This window comes from Rhinoraja longicauda, chromosome 12 (assembly GCF_053455715.1).
Source record: "Rhinoraja longicauda isolate Sanriku21f chromosome 12, sRhiLon1.1, whole genome shotgun sequence".
In the NCBI taxonomy this organism is placed as follows: domain Eukaryota; kingdom Metazoa; phylum Chordata; class Chondrichthyes; order Rajiformes; family Arhynchobatidae; genus Rhinoraja; species Rhinoraja longicauda.
The window spans coordinates 29,268,290-29,293,462 of NC_135964.1; the positions used below are offsets into that span (position 1 = coordinate 29,268,290).

The window sequence follows — 25,173 nt, forward strand, 5'->3', positions numbered from 1 at the left end:
CATGATACTTGCAGTAACTACACTATTCCCATTTACCTGCATTAGGCCTGTCTTCCACTACACCATTCTTATCTAAGTACCTGTCTTATCTAAGAAAGTGTGTAAGTAGGAACTGCAGATGCTGGTTTACACCAATGATAGACACAAAAAGCTGGGGTAACTCAGCGGGACAGTCAGCATCTCTGGAGCGAAGGAATGGGTGATGTTTCAGGTCGAGACTCTTCTTCACACTTCTAAGAAAGTACCTTCTTATCCAAGTCTCTTTTAAACTTTGCAGTTGTTTTTGCCTCCACCACCTCCTCCAGCGGCTCATTCCATGTAATCGCTACCCTCTGTGTGAACAACCTGTCCCTCAGATTCCATAACGTTGGCACGGACAGGCTCTTCCGCCCACCTGTCCATGCCGACTAAGATGCCCCATCTAAGCTAGTCCCATTTGTCCGTGTTTGGCCTACTGTATATCCCTCTAAACCTTTCCTATCCATGTACATGTTCAAGTGTTTTTTTAAATAGCATCTGCTTTAACCATCTCCTCTGGTAGCTTATTCCATCACTCTCTCTGAAAAATTGCCCCTCAGGTTCCTATTAATAGTCAATAGTCAATAGTTGTTTATTTGTCACATACACATAAATGTGTAATGAAATGAAACATTACCCGCAGTTAAACAATAAGACCAATAAGAATAATCAATAAAAATGCAATAACACATACAATCACAACTAACACCAAACAAAAAGAAACATCCATCACAGTGATGGAAGGCCAAAAATGTCTTTTTCTCTTCCCTGCCGTCTTCTCCCGAGGTCAGGCTGTTGGAGTTGCCACGTCGGGGCGGTCGGGGCTCCCGATTAAATACTGTATTTAATACTCAGTATTAAAAATCTCAGTATTAAATACTGGCCCTCCCACTTTAAACTATGTCTTCTGGTTCTTGATTTCCCCCAACCTTGGTAAAGGATTCTGTCATCCTATCTATTCCTCTCATGATTTTATACACCTCTTTAAGATCATCCCTCAGCCTCCTGCATTTCAAGGAATAAAGCCCTAGTCTGCCCAACATTTCACAATAGCTGATACTTGTGCTCTGGCAACATCTTTGCAAATTTCTCCTGCACTCTTTCCAGCTTTTTGACATCCTTCCAATAACAGGGTGACCAAAACTGAACACAATACTCCAAATGCGAAGATAGTAACTCAGCGGGACAGGCAGCATCTTGGAGAAAAGGAATGGGGCCTTGTTTGACTTCCCAAAATGCAACACCTTGCACATTTTTGCATCTTCCTCAGCCCACTTGCTCAGCTGACAAGATCCGGCTACTATTTTTGATAATCATCTTCTCTGCCTATGATACCACCCAATTTAGTGTCACTGCAAACATGCTGATCATGGCATGTACATTCCCATCCAAATCGTTGATATAAACCACAAACAGCTATGGGCCCAGCATCAATCTCTGAGGCACATCACTCATCACCACTTTCAGCTATGAACTTGCATCACAACCTTCGCTCTGCATATCAACATTGCCACATATGTATTTGTTAATGGGTAAAATCATAGGAGTACAAAAAAAATAATGTGATGCAGAATTCATTTCTAATCCTCATGGCTATATTCCCGCTTGCCTAAACAAAACAGCCTCTGTGGTTATTTTGCCTGCCAGCACTTTATGTCTAATTTTTAGACATTTATCATTTTCCCATATTTCCCATTCAACAGAAATAATATCTCCATTTACTTTATTCATTCCCTGTAAAATATTTTAAACTTCACTTAAATAAGCGTAACCTTCTAAATTTCAGCAAACACGACCTTGGTTTCTGTAATCTTGTAATTTAACCATCAGCATCCAGACACCATTTTTGTAAATCAACTTCTTGAAACCACTTCTTCAAATGCTTATCAGCTTGCCCGATTTTCCTGCCACCTTCCTAGACAAGAATTAGCTTGCAGGATAGGAAGGTGGCCATTTAAAACTCTTTGCAGAGTGGATATATCTCTAGAATACTATACCCTGGCATGTCGTGGAGACAAGATCTTTGGAAGTATTTAAAGAGGAGATAGGTGCCTTTTTAAATGATTCAGGAGGTCAGGGCTAGAGGGAACTGACACAGGGAAGTTAGAGGCCTAGGTTTGATCAGCCATGAGCATCTTGAATAGCAGTTTAACGTTAGAAACATAGAAAATAGGTGCAGGAGTAGGCCATTCGGCCCTTCGAGCCTGCACCGTTAAGGTACCAGGTGGTTTTCTCTGCTTCTGCTTTCTTTTGCTCTTGTGAGAATATGCTTGGGATGTGGGATGAAGCATGAGCATCCAGGGGAAACCCGTCAGCTTTCAGGGATATCGTGAAAATTCCACATGGACAGCATCGGAAGTCGATTGACCTGAACTACTGGAGCTGTGAAACAATGACACTAACTCATGTGCATGCCACTGTGCCGCTTCTACACCCTTCTCTAAAAAATCCTGGTGTAAATCGGGAGAAATGCCATTACTTTTCTCAAAACAGTTGTTTTGCTTGTGTTAATTCTGACAGGCATTCATCTCCGAATCACATTTACGTCCTTTGGGACGGTTCACGGATAAATCCCCAGGGCCTGATGGGATCTATCCCAGATTATTGAGAAAAGCAAGAGAGGAAATTGCGGGGGCCTCAATGAAGATCTGAGTTTCTCTGTATAAAAAGCTTGCCTGCACATCTCCTTTAAACTTTCCCCCACTCACCTTAAAGCTATGCTCTCTAGACTTTAAAGTTTCTACTCTGAGAAAAAGATTCTGAGTGTCTATCATATCTATGCCTCTCATCATTTTATATAATTCCATCAGGTCTTCCCTCAACCGTCAATTCCAAAGAAAATAATCCAAATTTGCCCAAGCTCTCCCTTTAGCTAATACCCTCTAATCTAGGCAGTAATTTCTGCACAGAAAATGTGACAAAACTGAAGGTCTCTTCCTCCCTCCACCCTCCCTCTCTATCTCATCTCCCTTCTCCCTCTCTCTACCATGTTATACTTTGATAGAATGACAAATAATTAATTGTATATTTATGTGCTGTGAAACTGTAGCAGGCATGACTTTCATTGTTCTGGTTCATATCCAATGACAAATAAACACTCCATCTCTCGAACTCTCTCTCGTGATCAAAATGGCAGCAGTGAAGGGAAAATCTGTCCGTGAACCGTTGGCGAACTCACCTCCTACCCCCTTTGGAAAACATCCTATAGCTCCATGATTGGCTTGGGAAAGGAGACATAGTGACCTCAGTGCACCGAAGCAGAGGGGTGGCTGCTGCAGGAAGTGGTTGCGGTGCTTGGTATTGGCGAAAGCTACCGCAGGAGGTAGTAAATCGAGTGCAGCCTGCGGTAGCTGCACGGAGGGCAGTGGGGGAGCCGATGGTATGGTGCTGTGCCAGGCTGACCCCCTAATTCACTCATCCAGTGCTGCCAGAACATACGGCCTTAAAGTGAGAATGTAAGAAAATTAGTATCTCCTTGGGCCAAGATTAGACATGTCAGAGACTTGGAAGTTGCAAGATGACGCCAGTATGTGGGGACTCTTTGCGTGTTGTTCTAGAAGAGGACTATTGTACTCATGTAAAGTATGACTTTAGTGGAGAGTATGCAGAACAAGTGTTTCACTGACTGGTTGGGAGGCTTGGATGAGCACGGGGTGAATAATGTTGCTGTAGTTGCTATGCAGGAGGAACCTGTTGGCAGTCTGGTACTTGTTGCTCACCGGCCACAGACTGGCTGCAACAGGTGGCAGCAGCCTCAACGCCAGGGATCCCCCGTGTCTGACGTCATCTGGGAGAGAGCACGCGGCGGGGCAACTCCCGCCTTACGTAGACAGGGGGCAGCCCCTGCGCTATAAAAGGGGGCAGCCCCTGCGCTATAAAAGGGGGCGAGGCGGCGACAGCGAGACACAGCAGCAGAGAACGCACACCGTCACCGACATGAAGTCGTACAACAGCAGGAATGCAGCGAGATGTAAGCGCAGCACCCTACACTCGGGGAGAAGGGCAGAGGGAGGACTGGGGTGCAGATTCTGGGGTAATGCTCCTCTGAAGCAAGCCAAATTACAGTGGGAGGGAGAGGCTGATGGCGAATAGATATTCCTGTGGAGTGGGGTTGATGCTTGGAGAAAAGATAGGTGTTCTCCTAACGAGAGAATGGAGTCTGTGGCGAGTGGTTAAAATTTGAAAATGGGAATCTGTTAATGCCCAGATCTGTCGCTCAAGCTAAATGGCTGATTAATACTTGTTCGGTATTAACCTCTGCAATTCAGCCTTGAAGTAGGATTTGAACGTCTTTTTTTACTTGGAACTTCCAAACAAATTATGAAGGAGGGAAGGGTTTCATCTCCCTGGGCCGGCCAGTTGTACCTGAGCCACACCTCCAGCACATTTAGCCGTTATCTCCGAATTGCTAGTTAACTTCCCCAAGGTGAGCGCACTGCCACTGGCACTGCCTCCCCGGGCGCCTGGGCTGATCCGCGGGCTGGGAAAGTGGCGCAGCGACTAACTAACCCGGAGGCTTCCACCTGAATGTGTTGCAGCGCGGGTCGGGGATGAAGATCTGAGCGCCGTGCTGTGTGAATTTGACGCGGTGATTGAAGATTTCGCCTCCCCGCTCAACAAGAGACACTTCAGGTACGATGAGCACCTGAGGTGTATGAAGAAGAGAAGCAGCACGAGTGTCAGCGACGGCGGAGTCAGTGACTCCGACAGTGAGTATTCGACGCTCTCACCAAGGCTCCCGGGCTCTGCTCCGTGACCAGCGAGCGCTTTGAGTTTTAATATATAGTATAAGAAAATAACTGCAGATGCTGGTACAAATAGATTTATTCACAAAATGCTGGAGTAACTCAGCAGGTCAGGCAGCATCTCGGGAGAGAAGGAATGGGGAGAGGAGGAGAACTTCTTCAAAGTGGACATACCTTGAAGAGAAATCGCAGTGGAGCGACAAGTAGTATAAGAAAATCTGAAGAAGGGTCTCGACCCGAAACGTCACCCATTCCTTCTCTCCCGAGATGCTGCCTGACCTGCTGAGTTACTCCAGCTTTGAGTTTTAAGGCAGAACTCCTGATCACCACACGTCCAACGCAAACTACTGGGAGAAATCTTTCGGACACCGCAAGGTTATTGAGCCCACATAACTGGGTCGATTCAGAAACACTAGTTTCTGCGCCCACCCCCTGTAATATCGAATTGTTTCTTCCATTACCTGGGATTTGTGGACACCAAAGATAGACACAAAATGCTGGAGAAACTCAGCGGGACAGGCAGCATCTCTGGAGAGAAGGACTGAGTGACGTTTCGGACTGAAGAACGGTCTCGACCCGAAACGTCACCCATTCCTTCTCTCCAGAGATGCTGTCTGTCCCACTGAGTTACTCCAGCTTTTTGTGTCTATCTTCGGTGTAAACCAGCATCTGCAGTTCCTTCCTACACTTTTGTGGACACCACTCGCGAGCTCGGTTACATGATCCCACCTTCCACTCAGCGGACATCCAAGGCAGAACCGAAGCTTTCCCCCTTTCTTCTGCTTTTCCCTTCAAGTATGAATCCCTGTACAACCAGATTACCATATCGCCCCTCGGGGTTGTCGAGCCCAAGTTACCAATGATGCAGCCTTGGTGCGTGAAGCGCTTCGGTCTTCGCGTTGCCCTCGACGTTAATGGTGTCCGATGCTCAGTGCAGGTTCGCCGAGCCGAAGAATCTAGTTCCGTGCTGTATTTGTCCCTAACCTTTATTCCATTGACTCATTTCCGTCCTGTACCGCCTAGACAATATTTAGCTTTGGGAAACTTGCTTGTAAAACAAGTGCCCCAACTAATTTTGTTTAATTTGAGAAGCTACTGTTACACAAATAAAAGCGTGGCCGTCTCTGTGCATACGCGCCACGTCACTTGCTCCTTTACTTCCACGGTAGTAATTAATGTTCTTTTAAACCGCCAGGTACAGATTCATTTCGCAGAAACAGTTTCGGCTTCAGTGACGAGAAGCTCGAGAGTTCCACGATGTCGTCGTCCAAAGGTATTTTACTTTCTCCTAACACTTGATTGGTTTACATTACTGCAGAAGGGTTGATTGTTTTTGGAGTATAAGAATTGTAGTCGCGCATGGAATCGGGATTATCATCAGATCATTGTAACCGTTGAGGCAGTTGAGATTAGTTTAACTTGGTATCATGTTTGGGACAGGCATTGTGAGCCGAAGGTCCTTGTCGTTTGTTTTTCGTGGGGAGAGTTCATTGAAAGAATGTCCTCCGCCGTTTAATTTACGAAAGATTAATCTTGTCCCTTTTCGACAAATTTGCTGACTGGCACAAAGTTAATGATCAAGGGAGTAGTGATGTTGGTAGTCGTTATCACACAAGTCTTCCACTTTTTAGAGACGCAAAAAAACTGCAGATGCTGGAATCTAAACCAAAAGGATGTGGTGGAAGTTAGATATTCTGCCTGGAGGTCTATGACCAGTGGAGTTCCATGGGAATATATATGTATTACAAACAGCATCGGCCCCTGCACAACTCCACTGGTCATAGACCTCCAGGCAGAATATCTATCTGCCACATCTTTTTGCTTTAGATTCCAGCATCTCCAGTATATATATGTGTGTGTATATAATATATATATATATATATATATATATATATATATATGCCTATATAATATATATATATATATATATATTAATGACCTAGACTTCAATATAGTATAAGAAAATAACTGCAGATGCTGGTACAAATCGAAGGTATGTATTCACAAAATGCTGGAGTAACTCAGCAGGTCAGGCAGCATCGCGGGAGAGAAGGAATGGGTGACGTTTCGGGTCGAGACCCTTCTTCAGACTGAAGGGTCTCGACCCGAAACGTCACCCATTCCTTCTCTCCCGAGATGCTGCCTGACCTGCTGAGTTACTCCAGCATTTTGTGAATAAATAGACTTCAAAATAGATGGGTTGATCAGTATGTTTGCTGACACCAAAATTGGAGCAGCTGCAGACAGTGAGGAAGGCTGTCAGAAGAATCAAGGGGATATAGACTGGCTGCAGAAATGGGTGAAGAAATGTTCGATGGAGTTTAACTTGAGCAAGTGTGAGGTGATGCACTTTGGGCGGTTGAATGTAAGGGGAGAGAATACAGTTAATGGCAAGACCCTTTATTAGACAATAGGTGCAGGAGGAGGCCATTCGGCCCTTCGATGTACAGAGGGATCTTGGAGACCAAGTTCATAGCTCATGTCTATCTTTGGATTAAACCAGTATCTGCAGTTCCTTCCTACACACGTAGTTCAGAAGGTGTATGGCATGCTTGCCTTCATTGCTAGGGGTATCGAATTTCAGAGCCAGGAAGGCATGATGCAGCTTTTTGGACTTTGGCTAGGCTGCATTTGGAGTATTGCATGCAGTTCTGGTCACCACATTACAGGAAAGATGTGGTGGCTTTGGAGAATGTGCAGAGGAGGTTTACCAGAATGCTTCCTGGATTAGAGGGATTCAGCTACATGGGGAGGTTGGATAGGCTTGGATTGTTTTCTCTCGAATGTCAGAGGTTCAGGGGAGACTTGATAGGTGTATAAAAATATGAGAGGCATAGTCAGAACCTTTTTCCCTGATGGAAATGTCCAACACTCGTGGGCACAGCTATAAGGTGAGAGGGGGAAAGTTTAATGGAAATGTGCAGGGCAAGGTTTTTTTTAGTGGCGAGGGCCTGGAATGCACTGCCAATGGTGGTAGTGGAGGCAGATACAATGTGCTGTGTGAAAATCACTGCAGTTTATGGAAATTTGCAGATCTTCCCACTTGTACCACAGTGGTGCTCCTGGTGCATTGTGGAGTGTTACTCTTTAGGCTTTTTATTGCAACTTAACACTTGGCAATGCTCAAGTTGTTTGCAATTGGTGTACTCCCCCCCCCCCCCCCCCCCAGAGATAGTTTGGAATAATTACAGTGTTTGGGCAACAAATGTAAATGAGCTTGCATGTAAAGTCGCCTTTAAATTCCAGGGGAAAGTGCCAGCAGTCACCTTCATAAATGGAACCCTCTCTATCCCCAGCAATATTTGCCAGAGGGGTGCCCCTCGGCACGCAATTTGAATAACTACCATCCTGGAAGATTACACTGTACTTGAGGCATAGCTGAAAACATGAAGCCAATGGCATGACATTCAAGAGGCTTATGTTCATGCATTTGCAGCGCTTGGTGTTACTTCAAACTGGTTTTTATGCACCAGTTTGTTCCTTGTATCTGTACAAGTTGTTCATCTTCCTTTAAAATTGACCATTGTGGGACTCGAACTATTTATGTTTGACTAGTGGGAATGAGTGTTGGAGGAGAAGGTAGTGTAAACAAGCTGTAAAATGTATCAACAACTAAACTGTTGTCTATAATATGACGTCTATACTTGGTATCTGTACATTTTCCCTGTTTTGTAAATGGGAGATGAGCAATGCCAAACTTAGGAAGTAAAAGCTCTACATGGCTCTCTTTGCAGCAAAACTTGGGGATACAAAGGAACTGGAAGACTACATTGCAGATTTGAACAGAACATTAGAAAGTGAGTATCGATCAGCATTTCACTATCTTGTTCCATGTGACAATAATATATCTATACCACTGGTTACACAGCATATGAAACGAGCATTAACATTTCTCTGCACATGCTGCAATCTGACTTATTGCAGACCCTCAACCATTTTCCAACTTGTATGCTGACAGTATAAAATGGTATGTAGGTTTGCTTAATTTTGTTAACCCAAATTACACTTGACAATCAGATGGTCAATCAGACCAAATGCAAGAGAACTTTAAATGTCAAGTGTTTGCCCCATTTAAATAACAGCTATCAGCCATTGGAATGATATAGAAACGGTATGTTTGGGCAGATTGTGCATGTTATCATTAAAGATCTTAAAACATGAGGCTAATTATGTTGTGCTCATTGGACTATTTCACAGGTATGTGACAGAGAAAAAAAAAGTTTGATCCTTAGCCCTGTGTCAACACATGAAAAAGAGCATCTACGAGGATCTGTTTGGTCTGCCAACATTTCTCAACAGTGTTGCTTAGAATAGTTGCCAGCTCTTACAATCAGAAAATGCATTTCAAAATGATTTCTATTGTACATGTATTAAATTTTTGTGCTATATTTTTTAAGTTAGAGAAATCTAATTAGAAAAGTAGATTACTATAAAGCTGGTACTGCTGTGCATTTGTATAATGAAGATGGAATGGGGGCTGATTTGAGGCCATGAAGTAGTGCAGTAGGGAGAGGGGGGGGAAGTAATTGGGAAGGGGGTTAAATGGGGTTAGTTGAAACAGGAGTACTTTGATTTCAGAGTTTCTCTTGGCCTGGTTTCCACGAGTTTAGCCCTGGCTGCCTTGTGGCAAATGGCTCTTTGGAGAGGAGCCCTCCAGAAGTTGCTACTTACAAATGGTCTGCATAGACCTCTTCCCACCAATTGAATCTTGAGCAGCTTTTGTTACTAAAATCATTTCACATTGAAATATTTTGTAAATTTAAAAAACTGGAGTCAAATCTTTTTGCCAGTTCAAACTAGTCTGTTCTGAGCAAACTGCTGCAAAACTGTTTTACAAGACTTCATCTATGTTACCTTTCACTGAATTTTCCTGTACTGAATATTAAATAAACATATATTTTTTTTAAATTTGTTTTTCCATTGAAATGAACATAATGTCTTCAGTTATGTTATGAGACTTCGTATCTGGGCTAGATTTGTTAATGTACTGTGCAAAGTATCATGTTCCTGAAGGTGTTCTATGATATGTGGAATACTGCCTTCACTTATTTTCAGTATTTAAGATTTACAGCTAACAACTTACTGCTAGTTATCAGCATTCCTTAATGACATTACTGTGCCTGCCTTGTGTAGCAAAGGAAGGAATGATGTAAGAATAAGAATTGCTTCATTCAACCTATTTATAAATCCCAAACATTAATAAATCCCAGACTGTCAACAGTTTCCTTAATTGAATTGGTATAAACACATTTGCAATTTTTAATGCCAAATTTAGAACCCTATGTTTTCAAGTTTTTTTTAAATTTTGGATTTGTGTGGCATCTTTAATTCTCTGAGACACAATATTGTAAGAAGAAATGAGCAACTGTAAGTCCCTTGTGCAAATTTTCATACAGCTGTACCTTAATGACCAAGTGTTTTACATTTCATTTCCTGCCTGTGAACACTGCTGCCCTTGAAGGTGGTGATAAATTATGCCTGAAACTGTTGCAGACCTTCTAGTGGATGTACTTCCACAGTGCTTTTGGGCAGAGTTCTGAAATTTTATATCTAACAGAATGAAGGAATAGTAGCATATTTGCCCCCTTTCCCCTCTCCTTTATCAATCTTTACCCATTACTTACTCCCGATTCCACCCCTCCCAATTATTTCTGTCTATCATCTCCCTCCTCACCTAGTGCCACTATTTCCTGCCAGCTCTTACATTGCCACCTCTATACCAGCTATCTCTCCTCTACACAGCCCTGATGCAGTGCCTTGACCCAAAATGTCCACAATTCCCTTTGACACTATTGAATGTATAAATAGTTTGCGCAAAGAGTTTTTGTTTTGCATGTATTTTTATTCTGAATAAAGGGGGGAAGAAGTGGGAGTCCGTTTGCCTTCACCTTCACAGATACTGCTCAACCTGTTAAGTTCCTCCATCACTTTGCTTCTAGCAACTGATTTTAAAATCCTAAGTACAGCTAGGCCTGCTGATGCTCATGGTTGGTAACCATTTTAACTCCCCTTGCCATTCCCATACTGACCTTTCTTTCCTTTGCCTCTTCTATTGTCGGAATGAGGCCAGGTACAAACTGGAAGGACAGCATCTCATATTCTGCTTAGGTAACACAACACAATTCAAGCAATGCCTCCTCACCGCCAGCCCACCCCACTCTTTTCCTTGCATGCACTCCATCCAGTGCACACATTTCCCCTACAATCTCCCACCACCCTAGTTGCCCTGCTCCTTTCTCCTCATACTCATCCCCAATCTCTGGGTCCCATATTTCCCTTTTTATCTCCCCACTTATCTCTCTAGCTTTATGTTTCACACCACCTATTTCCTTATCTGACACCCTTTTGTCTCCTTTTCATCTCCAATCTCTTACTCCACCCATCCACCAATTATCCCTCCTCGCCTGCATCCATCTATCACTTGTTAGACTCCACTCTCACTTTATTTTCTTTCTCCCTCACCCTCTACATCAATCTGAAGAAGGATCCTCACCTGAAATTACCTCCACAGATGCTGCCTGATCTGTTGAGTATTTCCAGCACTTTGCTTTATGCTTTTTAAACCGTTGGCTTTTCACAATGATCCAACAACATCCTTTGCACTCTTGTAAATCCTTTAAATTCTTGGTTATTTTTATTAACTATTAAAGCCCTCAAGATGTGGGAATTTGAACTTGTTAAGATTATAAGATGTAGTATAAGAAAATAACTGCAGATGCTGGTACAAATCGGAGGTATTTATTCACAAAATGCTGGAGTAACTCAGCATCTGAGATGCTGCCTGACCTGCTGAGTTGCTCCAGCATTTTATAAGATGTAGTAGGTCAGTTGCAGAAAGAAGAATTTTTTATTTAAAAAACAACAGAAGGGAGGCTTGATCTTTGTGAGTTAACCTCAAAGTTCAATTTGAATATAAAAAAAACAGTTGCTTAAGCAAAACTCCAAAGTAAAATATCCATCACTTCCTAATCATTGGGCTTTGTTCAATAAGCTTTGTCATAAGATATAATAAAATGCATTTATATAATTGATATTAATGCAGCCAAATACTCAACAGGCTCAATGTATGATGAGCATTTGAATGCTCCCTATTTGAGGTAGCTACTATCGCAACATTTAAGAAGCATTTAGACAGGTACATGACAGATTTAGGGAGATATAGACGGGCGTGGACCCAAATCTTGGGTCCAAATCTCTCCGTCGGATGCAAACATCTCCTGCGGGCCCGACAACCCTCCCTCTACTGACGATCTGTGAACCCGTTGCCGGGCAGGGAGTGTCCCCCGAGCCCGTGGGCTGGCGAGGGGGGGGGGGGGGGGACAGGGAAGGGGAGAGGGAGCCACTCACCTCGGCCCCGTGCGGCCAGAGCGAGCCGTGGACCTGAAACCTCGGCGGCGACGGCCATCTTGTTTGACCCTCTGCCGCCGCGCTGCACCATGGGAGGAAGGTCAGGCGCAGGTGGGACTAGTGTAGATGGGACTGTTTGTTGGTCGTTGTGGGCAGGTTGGGCTGAAACATATAAGATTATTAAGGGGTTGGACACGTTAGAGGCAGGAAACATGTTCCCAATGTTGGGGGAGTCCAGAACCAGGGGCCACAGTTTAAGAATAAGGGGTAGGCCATTTAGAACGGAGATGAGGAAGAACTTTTTCATTCAGAGAGTTGTGAATCTGTGGAATTCACTGCCTCAGAAGGCAGTGGAGGCCAAGTCTCTGAATGCTTTCAAGAGAGAGCTAGATAGAGCTCTTAAGGGTAACGGAGTCAGTGGGTATGGGGAGAAGGCAGGAACGGGGTACTACTGATTGAGAATGATCAGCCATGATCACATTGAATGGTGGTGCTGCCTCGAAGGGCCGAATGGCCTACTCCTGCACCTATTGTCTATTGTCTCTGGGCCTGTAGTTGTTGCAGTTTAGAAGGATGCGGGGGATCTCATTGAAATTTGCAGAATAATGAAAGGTCTGGATCGAGTGAATGTGGAGTGGATGTTTCCACTGGTGGGAGGGTCTAGGACCAGAGGGCACAGCCTCAGAATAAAAGGATGTACCGTTAGAAAGGAGATGAGGAGGAATTTCTTTAGGCAGAGGTTGGTGAATCTGTGGAATTTATTGCCTAGATGGCTGTGGAGGCCAAATCTTTGGGTATTTTTAAAGCGGGGATTGATAAGTTCTTGATTAATAAGGGCGTCAAAGGTTACGGTGAGAAGGTAGGAGAATGGGGTTGAAAGGGAAAGATAACCCAACCATTAATAAATGGCAGAGTAGACTCGTTGGGCCGAATGTCCTAATTATGCTTCTATGACTTATGAAGGCGAATGGACAATCATTTCCCCTTTAAAGATCTGGGCTCATAAATCTGGAAACTTTCTGAAGTTGTGATACAACTGTTATGATGGAACTAAGCTGATATCGAGTAACTGGTTATGTTAGATTATCAAGCAGCTGGTAATGTTAGATCATCTGAGCTGAGACTTAGCGGAGACCAGTAGCACTGTAAAAATACACCAGTCACAAAAGACAAGCCCGTGATAGAGGAGGCTGCATCCAAACTGGTGACTTATGCAATACTTGAATGCTTAAATTAGCTTGTTGGGACAACCTGCTGGAGCTACTGCGTAAGATGAGACAAATAAATGATCAATTTGGTAGTTGGGATACATCAGCAAGCAGATCAGATCACCCCTCCTTATGTGATGAAGGATTAATAGTTTAAAATTTATGAAGTTGTTTTCTACTCTGCTCCTGTTTATCACACCAAGACTCAGGGCCAGGTTGAATATTCCAGACCAGTACTGAGTTTTTTAAATCCTGACCAGATGTTGTGCTGCTTATAAATAGTGTGTAGGTTGTTTACATCTCTCCTTGGATTTGAGCAAATGCAATTTCCGAATATTGTGTTATTCTTGGATGGGATGCATGCAATGGAACTACCACGGAGGGGGAATGTAAAACACACACCGTTGTTTTGCGAAATTGGATCTTATTAAACAGAAAAACTTTCATGGTTTACTACCCATTTCATCTTGCTTTAAGATTTCCCATTGTTGGATTTCTACAAAGACGATCATCTTATAATGTGCCATTTTTGTGTTCCAAGGTCATGAACTATTTTTTCCCAGTCTGACTACGGATAAAGAAGACCATTTGGCCCCTCCATGTAGGACAATCTACTCGGCTCTTCATGGTTTTCACACTCATCCAGGGGGCAATGAGACACTTCTATTAATTACTAGACCAAGTGGACCCATTGGGTCCAAACCTCTCCTGCATTGGTGCAGTACCCTCTCCTCCCTCTCCTTCCCCCTCTCCCTTCCCTCCGCCCCCAACCTCCTTATCCTCCCCCTCCCCCTCCTTCCCTAGGAGATAGATTTAAACATTAAAATGTGAATAACTTTAAAAATATAACACCAATTTCAATGAAACTTCTTCCATGAGCACCAAAGGGACGACAGTGAGTAAGGCGGGCCTAAAATTGTCGCGCTATTGTGTACCGTTTTGGCTGTAGTTCAGGAACAAACAAACAAACAAACAAACAAACAAACGAGAGTTTTAGTATATAGATATGTCAATTACCTATTACGCTTAGAAGAATCTCTTCCTTTGTCATTCAGACTCTTGTCTCTTGCCCTACTTTAGTACTGTGGCTTATAAAACATATAACAGTACAGCACAGGAACTGGCCTTTTGGACAAGGTCTGTGCTGGAGTTATATTTAACCTTTCTGTCAACACATTATCGTTTTCATCACTTTTAATTTGGAGTAAAATACATTTTGTCTTCCTGTGATAATGGGAACCATTAGCTATACTTGCTAAAGGCTTATTGTAAAATGACGCATTTCAGGTTTACGTACTCTTTTGTCATTAGGTTAAATACCTTTCAGCAGCTTGAGAATAGCCTGATCAACATTGCCTTCATAACCTCACTTCAATCCACTTTTTCCCTACAATTATTTTGTCAGCCTGTCCTACTCTCATTTATTCCTGACAATTAGACCTGACCGAAGATAGACACAAAAAGCTGGAGTAACTCAGTCTATCTTCAGTTTAAACCAGCATCCGCAGTTCCTTCTTACACAATTAGACTGAACCCCCTGGCATATGATCTCCAAATTGCCCTGCCACGTCACAAGGGCAAACTCAACAATTGGGGTCATTTGGAAGCAATTGACTTTTTTTTCACACACTGTTGCTAGGAGATGTTATCACTGAAAGGATGATACTCCTAATCCTGGTTGATCTATTTTTGGCTAATCTCTTCCCTCTGTGTGTTTTATACATTTGTAATCACAGCAATTTCTGCAGCCCCACTTCCTATCCACAGCACCTGATTTGCCTGTTCAGATGTGTAGATCCCAAATTTTGGAATTTCCTACCTAATCCCTCATCCTCTCTCTTCTCATTTAAAACTACCTCTTAAAGCCCATCCTGGCTGCTTTTGGTCATCTGTCTGAATATAACCTCCTGGGATTTGCAGTCAGATTTTCTTTGATAATGTTAAGTGAAGTGCCTTAGATAGTTCTGCTGTGTTATGCTGTGGTTGATATTGAACAGGGCTAATTTTGATTTTGATTTTGAGTAACATCTACTATGGCTAGACTTCTGCTTCCCTACATCAGCTCCTCCATCATTCCACCCCAGCCTATGAGGCCACTTGTGTTTGCTGGTTACGGGTCAGGCTCTTGTTTGTGGAGGTCAGAGCCAGGTTACAGCTGTGAGGATAATTGTCCCAGCATTATTATCTCTTAAATAACTGCCTTTCAATATAATGTCATTGACTGCTCCGGACTCTGGAGCTGTCAGTCGCTGTCTCAAAGCTCACACAACTGATTCTGATCTAGGCTTTCTCTTATCGACATGCGCCACTTTCATTGCTTCTGCATCTTTCCTTCTTTTGTCCCTGAACAATACTTTATTGTCCTTGCACGTGAGAACCAGGTTACACATTTGCTCTCGAATAAAGAAAGTCATTATATCCTTGTCACTCAACAATGGGGTGCTGCCTCTTTCATCAAACTATTTATTGGTTCTCTCGCTAATTCTATCTGTTTGGTTTTCTCCCCATTTCTCTCCCCTCCCTCCAGCCTTCATGCTCCTCATTTTCTCTTCTATCTATTCATTGCCTCCTGTATTTTCCTTTATTCCTTTGCTCACTATTCCTCCCCCTCCTTCTTCTCTATTTCTATCTCCTTCCTGTGTATCCATTCTCCTTCCTGTCTCTGTGTCTTCATTCTTTCTCCCCCCACTCCAATATGACTTGACCATTTTATCCCATGAAATGATGTGGTTTAAATATTTAGCTGATACTTTATTTATTTTATTAGCTCTGTTCAGTCCTGTAAACTGCAATAAAAAGTGGGAATGTTTTTAAAAAAAATGTAACTAATAAAAAAATGAGAAAACATCCTTAAAGTTTCTTTCTTACCAATGAAACCGGCAAGATGCGACCGCCATGCAGAATTTACATTTAGCTTTCAAAATGTTGTTCTGGAGTTTCAAATCATACATAAGGACTACTGTTGTTATTATTTTGTGAGGATGTGGCCTTTGCTGGCAGGACTGGTATTTATTGCCCATCCAAACTCATCTTCAAACTCCTGGACCTGGGAATCAGACCCATCTCTGTGGATCCTTGACTTTCTGACCTACAGACCACATTCAGTGAGGATAGGTGAAAACACCTCTTCCACAATAATTCTCAACACTGATGCCCCACATGAATGTGTTCCCAGTCCCCTTATATACTCCCTATACACTCACAACTGTCCAGCTAAATGTGGGTCTAATGCCATCTACATTTGTAGATGACACCACTGTGGTGGGCTGAATCACAAACAATGATGAAATGGGTACAGGCAGGAGCTAGAGAACTTAGTGACATGGTGTCAAGCCAATAACTTCTCGCACAATGTTAGCAAGATGAAGGAGCTAGTTATTGACTTCAGGAAGCACGGTGGAGTACATGCCTCACTCAGTCAGCATCAATGGTGCCATAGTGGAAATGATTGAGATCTGCAAGTTCCTCTGCGTTAATGATATGTCATGGATCGACCACATTGATGCAACTGCTAAGAAAGCAAACCAAGGCCTTTACTTCTGCAGAAGGCAGAGGAGATTGAGCATGTCTCCAGTGACTCTTACAAACTCCTGCAGATGCACCATAGAAAGCATACTGATGGGTTGCATCATAACTTGGCTTGGGAACAGCTCTGCCCAAGACCGCAAGAAATTACAGAGTTGTAGATGTCGCCCAGTCCATCACATAGACCAGACTTCCCACAATTACTCCATCTACATTTCACAGTGCCTCGGAAAAGCAGCCAACATAATCAATGATTTGTCACACCCCAAGCGTTCCTCCCTGCTCCCATTCGACAGAAGGTAGAGAAGCTTGAAAGTGCGCACGGCCAGACTCGGGAATGCCTCATGCCTTCTGTTATCAAGCTTCTGAACGGTCCTTCCATAAGCTAGGTTACTGTCTGATTCACCTCTACCCCCATTGTGGATATTGGACTTTGTCAATGGAACAGATGTGCTACAATGCTGGGAACTATATTCTGTACTCTTCCCATTTGTTTTTATCTATTGTGCTAGAGTTTGATTTGATTGTATTTATATTTGGTAAATCTGATCTGTTTGGATAGCATTCAAAACAAAGCTTTACACTGTACATTGGTACACATGACAATAATAAACTGAAACCTAAACCTAATTCTAAGCCTTTGTATTCTTGGAGAGCTCACCAATGGAAACAGTTGCTAAATTGAAAAGATGTCCAGTCAACGGTGCAAGCTGGACCCTAGTTGTAACAAGCAGATGACCTGTTTCACAAGACTCTGTGGCACACACAGCAGCTTTAGAGCAAGAATTTGGCAAAGGTTTGTGAAAATGATTTGCAATGCATTGCAAGTGTGGTGAGTAATACACAATGGTCATCACCCTTGATGAAAGGCCTGAGATGAATGGTGTTGGGGCTCTAAGTATCCTGTTTACATTGGCAATGGGAATGATAATGCAATGTAATAACCAACACCGTGAAATTGCACAAGTATGCAACTTCCCTCTCTCAGTGTTGTTTGGAAAATTCTCAACATGTTGCCTCTGTTGGAACTGAAAGACATGGAAAGTTGATGGATCTTTTGCCAAATGTTAATAAAAATCAATAAAACACATGTCGGAACTAAAAAATTAAAACTTAAATATTTAAGCCATCAAGGTAAACAATCAACTTGTAGTCTCTCGAAGCAATGAAAAGATCCTGACCCGAAACATTTTCTGTCAATTCCTTCCACAGATGCTAGCTGACTCGGTGAGTTCCTCTAGCACTTTGTTTTTTCCTCAATTATACAACATCTGCAATTTCTTATGTCCTCGTTACATCCCTTAGATCGGAAATTCCATATTTTGGGTGGGGGAGATCAAAGCTGGCTCCTGGGTGTAATTGGCAGCTGGAATTATTGAATGATAGGCAATCCAATTTGTTTATGCCGACAGCAAAGAGGGCTTCTGCTGAGAGATTTAGAACTATTGGAGGACAGATAAAAGTTGAGTCAAGAAATAAGGTTCATTTATGAGGAAATCTGGTAGTTTCCTTGTTCTGGTTCATTATATGAAGAGGTTGCATGGTTTGAACTGAACAGGTTTTATGATCTGTGTCTGAACAATCGAAAGATGGGTCACAACCCAAAATGTCACCTATCCATGTTCTCCAGAGATGCTGCCTAACATAGAGACATAGAAAAATAGGTGCAGGAGTAGGCCTTGCGGCCCTTCGAGCTAGCACCACCATTCAATATGATCATGGCTATGTTTCTATGGCTGATCATCTAACCCTGTTCCTGCTTTATCCCCATATCCCTTGATTCCTTTAGCCCCAAGAGCTAAATCTAACTCTCTCTTGAAAATATCCAGTGAATTGGCCTCCATTGCCTTCTGTGGCAGAGAATTCCACAGATTCACAACTCTCTGGATGAAGAAATCTTTCCTCATCTGTCCTAAATGGCCTGCCCCTTATTCTTAAACTGTGACCCCTGGTTCTGGACTCCCCCAACATCGGGAACATTTTTCCTGCATCTAGCCTGTCCAATCCTTTAAGAATTGTATATGTTTCTATAAGATCCCCTCTCATCCTTCTAAATTCCACTGAATACAAGCCCATTCGACCCATTCTTTCATCATATGTCAGTCCCACCACCCCGGGAATTAACGTGGTGAACCTACGTTGCACTCCCTCAATAGCAATAATGTCCTTCCTCAAATTAGGAAGCCAAAATTGCACACAATACTCCAGGTGTGGTCTCACCAGGGCCCTGTACGACTGCAGTAAGACCTTCTTGCTCCTGAACTCAAATCTTCTCGCAATGAAGGCCATTTTCTTCACTGCCTGCTGTACCTGCATGCTTACTTTGTGACTGATGTACAAGCACACCCAGGTCTCGTTGCACCTCCCCTTTTCCTAATTTGACACCATTCAGATAATAATCTGCCTTCCTGTTCTTGCCACCAAAGTGGATAACCTCGCATTTATCCACATTATACTGCATCTGCCATGCATCTGCCCACTCACCCAACCTATCCAGGTCACCCTGCAGCCTCATAGCATCCTCAACGCAGTTCACACTGCCACCCAGCTTTGCCTCATCCGCAAACTTGGAGATGTCACATTTAATTCCCTCGTCCAAATTGAATGAATGAATAACTTTATTTGCCAAGTATGTGCATATACAAGGAATGTGCCTTGGTGCTCCGCTCACAAATGACAACACAAACATACAATTAACAATTAAGAATAAAGCAAATACACATCAAAACAATAAGAATACACCAAGGTTAATGTAGTTGCTGAGTTACTCCATTAGTTAGTGTGTTTTTTTGTAAAGCAGGATCTGCAATTCCTTCTGTCTAGGTCTTATCATTATTTTTCCCCATGGTGAAACCATCTCTGGCTTTCGGTCAAATGTGTGCCTGGTCTGCATTAGTAGAAGTAGAAAAACCAGATGCATAAAAATTACAGTACCATGTGGCCCAAAGGCAAAGCTGGTGGAGTCGCTGCCTCAGCTCCACCGACATGGGCTCAATCCTGGCCTCTGGTGCTACATTTATGCAGATTGCACATTCTCCCTGTCACCTTGTGGGTTTCCTCCCATTGCCCAAAGACCCACTGGATGGAAGGATAATTGTAAATTATTGTACCTAATGTGCAAATGAGTGGGAAGTATCTTGGTTGGGCAATTTGGTCAGCGTGTATGAATTGGACCGAAGGGCCTGTTTCTGTGCTGTATACCTCTTATGATTATAAACAGCATGGTTGAGTCACCATTAATCTCAGCATTATATTGGGTTCAGTGTGAAGAAAAAGGCAATTAGTTGTGTTGTATAATTATGGCGAAGCACTGATCTACTAAATTCTGGAGAACGCCAGACTTCAGGATCCTTAGAAGTGCATATTAGCCGTAAGAAGCAGACTAAATCTACGGGATCTCTGCAAACGTTCACAGATTTGACGGAAACATTGTTGTTAGACATGGCGCTGTTCTGCAGAGACCAAAGGTTTAGGCCTATGTGCTAACCCAGAGCTGGAGGAGGAGCACATGCCCTAATCGGACAAATTTAGAGTTCTTACATTAATATATACTACAATAATTTGTATGCCACCCCGTCTTTGCCTTCTCTGTTACCTCTTCCAGACCTCCCCACACCTCAGACCTCTCTTTGTTGGCCATTTATACATCCCTCTTTGGCCCAGCATTAGTGGCTGCTCCGTCTGGTGTCTGCAGAAGCGTAGGAGTCCATGTGGCCCAGCGTGCCTGCTCTTTGATTGTTCAGTCCATTTTGTGCCTTATTCCTACCCTTTCCTTGTGTTCCTGAGGAATGCTCCCTTGTGGTATTTATCCAGTTCCGTTTTGAATGTTACTATTAAACATGGCCTGACATTCCCACCATACCACTCCATTTTTGCTCAAATTTCCTTTCAGAGCCTCTGATAACCCTGGTCTCATCTTTCGTCTTTAGGTTGGCTTGACTTTATGGATATTAAACCCAGCCAACCCTTGGGATGGTTTTCTCCATGAACTGCATTTTGTAACCAAAACTCCTTTACTGTTGCTGCTTTCTGCCCATTGACCAGTGTAGAGAAGGGGGAGGGGTTTTGTGCATCAGAAGGTCACATGGTGGAGTCAACTGTCGAGGCACCATGGGAAACATGTGCATCAGGAGATTCAGATGTCAACGCATTGTTTCCTGCACAGCACGACATCGCAAGTGCCCCACTGCTGCTCTCCCAAATTTGAAGACAGAACAATGGGTGGGAGAAGCCAATTTTCATTAGTCACTGAGTCATGCAGCCGTTGAAAGAATCCAATGTCTTTGACTTCTATCGTGTGATTTACATTAGTGACACATGATCAGCTGTGTGGGAAAATTTGGTGTTCTGGCAGCCCTGACTGATAACTGGCAGCTGCATAGCCCGAGGCTCTGAAAAGAATTGATTCAATTTGCAATGTGCCTTACTTAGTTTGCCATTAAAAGTTTACAATCCCTTGCCCCAGTAAGGCTCATGGCCATTAGACAAGAGCAGTATTGTATCAGAACTAAGTGGTCAACACCAGCCGTTTCTAGGTTAATCTTCAATCCATGATTTGAACACCACAAACTAGAAATGACTAACTGAAACACAGCAGAATCCTTTCTCCCATGGTTTGAACTGGTGATTTAAGTTGAGGGAGGGGTATAATCTGCTTCATCCTAGTTTGAAGGGTCCCGACCCGAAATATCACTTATCCTTTTTCTCCAGAGATGCTGTGTGATCCGCTGAGTTACTCCAGCACTTTGGATTCTATCTTTACTAACATTGCCTGGTTAAGTTTCTCACTTCACTTCTAGGCACCACAACAATCCGCTTACAATTTCCTACTGTGCTGGACCAGAACTTGTTTGCAAGCATATCAGTGACCTCCCAGATCATCAGATGCCGGGGATCAGTTCAGTCAGCTTGTTGACAAGTCAAGAGGCGTGGCCATGTACCAGCTTCATTTCTTGGAACAAACACCTCAGTGGAAACAAAATATACTGCAGTGTCCAGTGGGAATTTAACACACAGCCCAAATTACTGAGTCATTCACTGAAGAAAGGAGCCATTCAGTCCACTGGTTTTGTGTCAACGGCCTCATATTCTACTCGGGATCCTACATCCCAATGGTATGAACACTGAATTTTCCAGTTTCAGGTAGCCCACTCCCCCTGCGTTCCTTTCCCACTGCTAGCTGTCTACCCAGAGTCTCTCTCCCTTTGTTTTGCTTTGCCATCCCCTCCCTCACTTGTTACGTAGATCTGTTCAGACACAAAGTGCTGGGGTAAAGCAGCGGTTCAGGCAGCATCTCCGAAGGAAATGAATGGTCCCGACCCAAAACGTCCTTGCTTAGGTTGCAAATAATTTATTAAAACATGTGAATTTTTCATGGTGCTTTCCACTTTTGAGTTATAGTCGTTCAATTAGAAAGAAACATTTGTTTCTTCTGCTGACTTCACAACACTATGTCGAGTTCCAGCTTTGTGGCATTAGTATGCAAGAAATGTCATCATCACTTATAAATTACATGCCCGTTGATTAGGTGTCAACTGGAATTCCAGCGATCTTATTGTCTTGTCATCTGAATCTGTGTTAGTTACTTATTTGTAGCGTCTCTACCACCACAAGCTTATGTCAATCAACCCTGCGAACAAGTGTCTGTGATGAGAAGACCGAGGATTATCTCAGACACTCACCCCTTAAGTATTAATAGAACGGTACGCATGTGTGTGCTGTCGACCGGTGGTTCTGTGGTGGCACTCTCACCTCTGAGACAGACGGTCATGGGTTAAAATCCTCCAACTCAGGAGATCTGAGTCCAACCTGTAGGCCTGATCTGCCAGTAGCCACACCGAGAGATTGATGCAGTGTTGCAGGGCCGTCTTTGAGACCTCTGAATAAAACATCCAAGGGCACTATTCGATAAAGGAGTTCTCTTTGAAGACCCTGCCAACATTTCGCACTTTATCAACATCACAAGAGGAATAATCTGATTATTATCCTATTATTTATCCAATTCCTTTGAAGCTTCAGAGTGTAAACTGGCTGCCCTTTTTCCCTGTTAAGAGAACTTTGAGCTATTAGTAGCTATGTGCTTTGGCGTGTCCAAAGGTGTGACTGACAGTTGTAGTAGTTAGTAGTTACTTTATTGTCACGTGTACCTAGTTATAGTGAAATGCTTCATTTATCAAACAATCCAGTAGAACCATACTATACATGAGCACAATCATACTCAATCATAAGAGTGCACGATTGAGTAGATTTCTTCTGAGGCAGTACACAGAGTTGCAATGTTTATGGGTCATCTTGTAACTTTAAAGTATCAAGCTCTTAAACAGTACAGGAACAGCCCATTCAGCCCACGGTGTCTGTGCCGAATTTGTTGCCAAATTAAACTAATCTCTGTATGTGATTCATATCCTTCCATTCCCTGCATATCCATGTGGCTATCTAAAAGCCTCTTAAATACCACCATTGTACCTGCTTCCACCACCACCCCTGGCAGCATGTTCCGGGCACCTACCACTCTCTATGTGGAAAAAAACATGCCCTGCACATTTCTTTTAAACTTTCCCCCTTTGACTTTACAGCTATGGCCTCTAGTCTTTACCATGTTGGGAAAAAGGTTCTGACTGTCTGTGCTACTGTCTATGCATTTTATAATTTTACATACTATCAGGTCTCCGCTCAACCTCCACTGCTCCAGAAAAAACAATCCAAGTTTGTCCAATCGCTCTTTATAAATAATACTCTCCAATCCACGCAGCATCCCATGTACCTCTTCTGCACCCTTGCCAAAGCCTCCACATCCCTCCTTTAGTTGGGCAAACAGAGTTGTATGCAATACTCCAAATCTGGCCTAAATAAAGTTTTATAAAGCTGCAACATGATTTCCTGTCTCCTATACTCAATGCTCCGACCGATGAAGGCAAGCATACCTTCACGAGCGTCAGTGTCAGAGAGTAGTGTGGCATGAAAATAGTGTCTTCGGCCCACTGAGTCCACATCAACTGTTATCCACCCATTTATACAAATCCTATTGATGCATCTCACAATCCTATAAACTACACCTCAATTCTACCACTCACCAACACACTTGGGGTAGTCTGCAGTGGCCAATTAATCTTCAACCTGCAGGACTTTGGGATGTGGGAGGAATTTGGAGCACCCAGAGGAAACTGTATGGTCACAGGGCAAATGTGGAAACATCACATAGAGAGCAACCGAGGTCAGGAGTGAATCTGGATTTCTGGCACGGTGAGGCAGCAGCTCTCTCTGGCTGTGCTACTGTGCCGCCATAAAGCCTCCAGAAAATGACTCGGGCTAAGCCAGGCATCCTCTTGCATCTGTGTATTACATCTCTGTGTATTGGCTCAGTAAATAAGAAATTCACAGTTTAGCACATGTCTGTCAAGGGGGTCTAATTCCAGAACTGTGACTCGGCAACTGAACCATTCAATCTCCTGTTCACAGTCTGAGAAAGCTTGGAGATTAGCTGGGTAAAGCTGTATGAAATATTTCTAAAACCGAGCAGTTTAAAGGCTCCCATAACATCTGAATTCAATTTAGTGAGGTGCAGGAAAACCTCTTTTTGCGCCAGATGTGGAAGAGATGCAGATGGATCACCATTAGCACTGGGTGTTGAGCAGAACGGAAAATATTTATCCTCTGTAAAATCATGTGTGAAGATGTAAAAAAGGAACATTTTAATCACCATGCTCACCGTCTCAGGAAGTTCCAAAGCTAATCCCGTTGTTTGTAAGTGTGGTTTCTGTTATAATGTAAATCCAAGACCTAAGGTGCAGATGGTGGGTGGAAATAGTGCAGGAGATTCAGCACATCATGGATGGCCCTGGCACATGTGAGCTCTTATGTCCAAACACCCACGGGCACACCCCACTGAGGAACCAGAATGGAGGTGAACCTATCAGGGAGAGGCAGTAAACACCTTCGGGAAGCAACACTGATCCTGATCCCATCCTCAACATGACTCCATCCCACGGTGGCCCATTCATTTCCCATTCACTCCCACACTGACTGTGAGGAAGCCAAGCAGGCCATGCGCCATACGGGAAAATCAATACCTTAGGGGCAGATGATACCCTTGCTGAAGCTCGAAGACTTGGCAGTGGGGGACTTCGTTATGAATCCACCACATCTGGGAAAGGAGGGATATTCTAGGGAAACTCAGCGATGACATTAGCATTAACATTTTTCAAGAAAGGACGTGAACTTACGTGGTAACTACAGAGGACTCTCCCTGCTGTCCAACTCAATGAAGGTCATAGCGATGGTTCTCCAGGATCAGGAAGAAATGCTCCTTGATGGATTCTGCCCACTCACAT

At 43.3% G+C, this 25,173-nt stretch overlaps 1 protein-coding gene across 1 annotated transcript; it reads left to right on the forward strand.

The window, feature by feature from the left end:
- The first annotated feature begins 3,912 nt into the window (after positions 1-3,912).
- On the forward strand, positions 3,913-9,269 carry rgcc (regulator of cell cycle). Its single transcript, XM_078408721.1, has 5 exons — positions 3,913-3,988; positions 4,557-4,727; positions 5,959-6,036; positions 8,498-8,560; positions 8,961-9,269. The coding sequence occupies exons 1-5, from the start codon at positions 3,955-3,957 to the stop codon at positions 8,966-8,968; spliced, it is 354 nt and encodes a 117-aa protein (XP_078264847.1). The 5' UTR covers positions 3,913-3,954; the 3' UTR covers positions 8,969-9,269.
- Positions 9,270-25,173: the final 15,904 nt, after the last annotated feature.

Bases quoted from the DNA above. Each gene is read 5' to 3' on its own strand.
- rgcc (XM_078408721.1), top strand. From the start codon at position 3,955: ATGAAGTCGTACAACAGCAGGAATGCAGCGAGAT. The intron at 3,989-4,556 runs GTAAGCGCAGCA...AATGTGTTGCAG, and splicing joins CAGCAGGAATGCAGCGAGAT to CGCGGGTCGGGGATGAAGAT. The intron at 6,037-8,497 runs GTATTTTACTTT...CTCTCTTTGCAG, and splicing joins CACGATGTCGTCGTCCAAAG to CAAAACTTGGGGATACAAAG.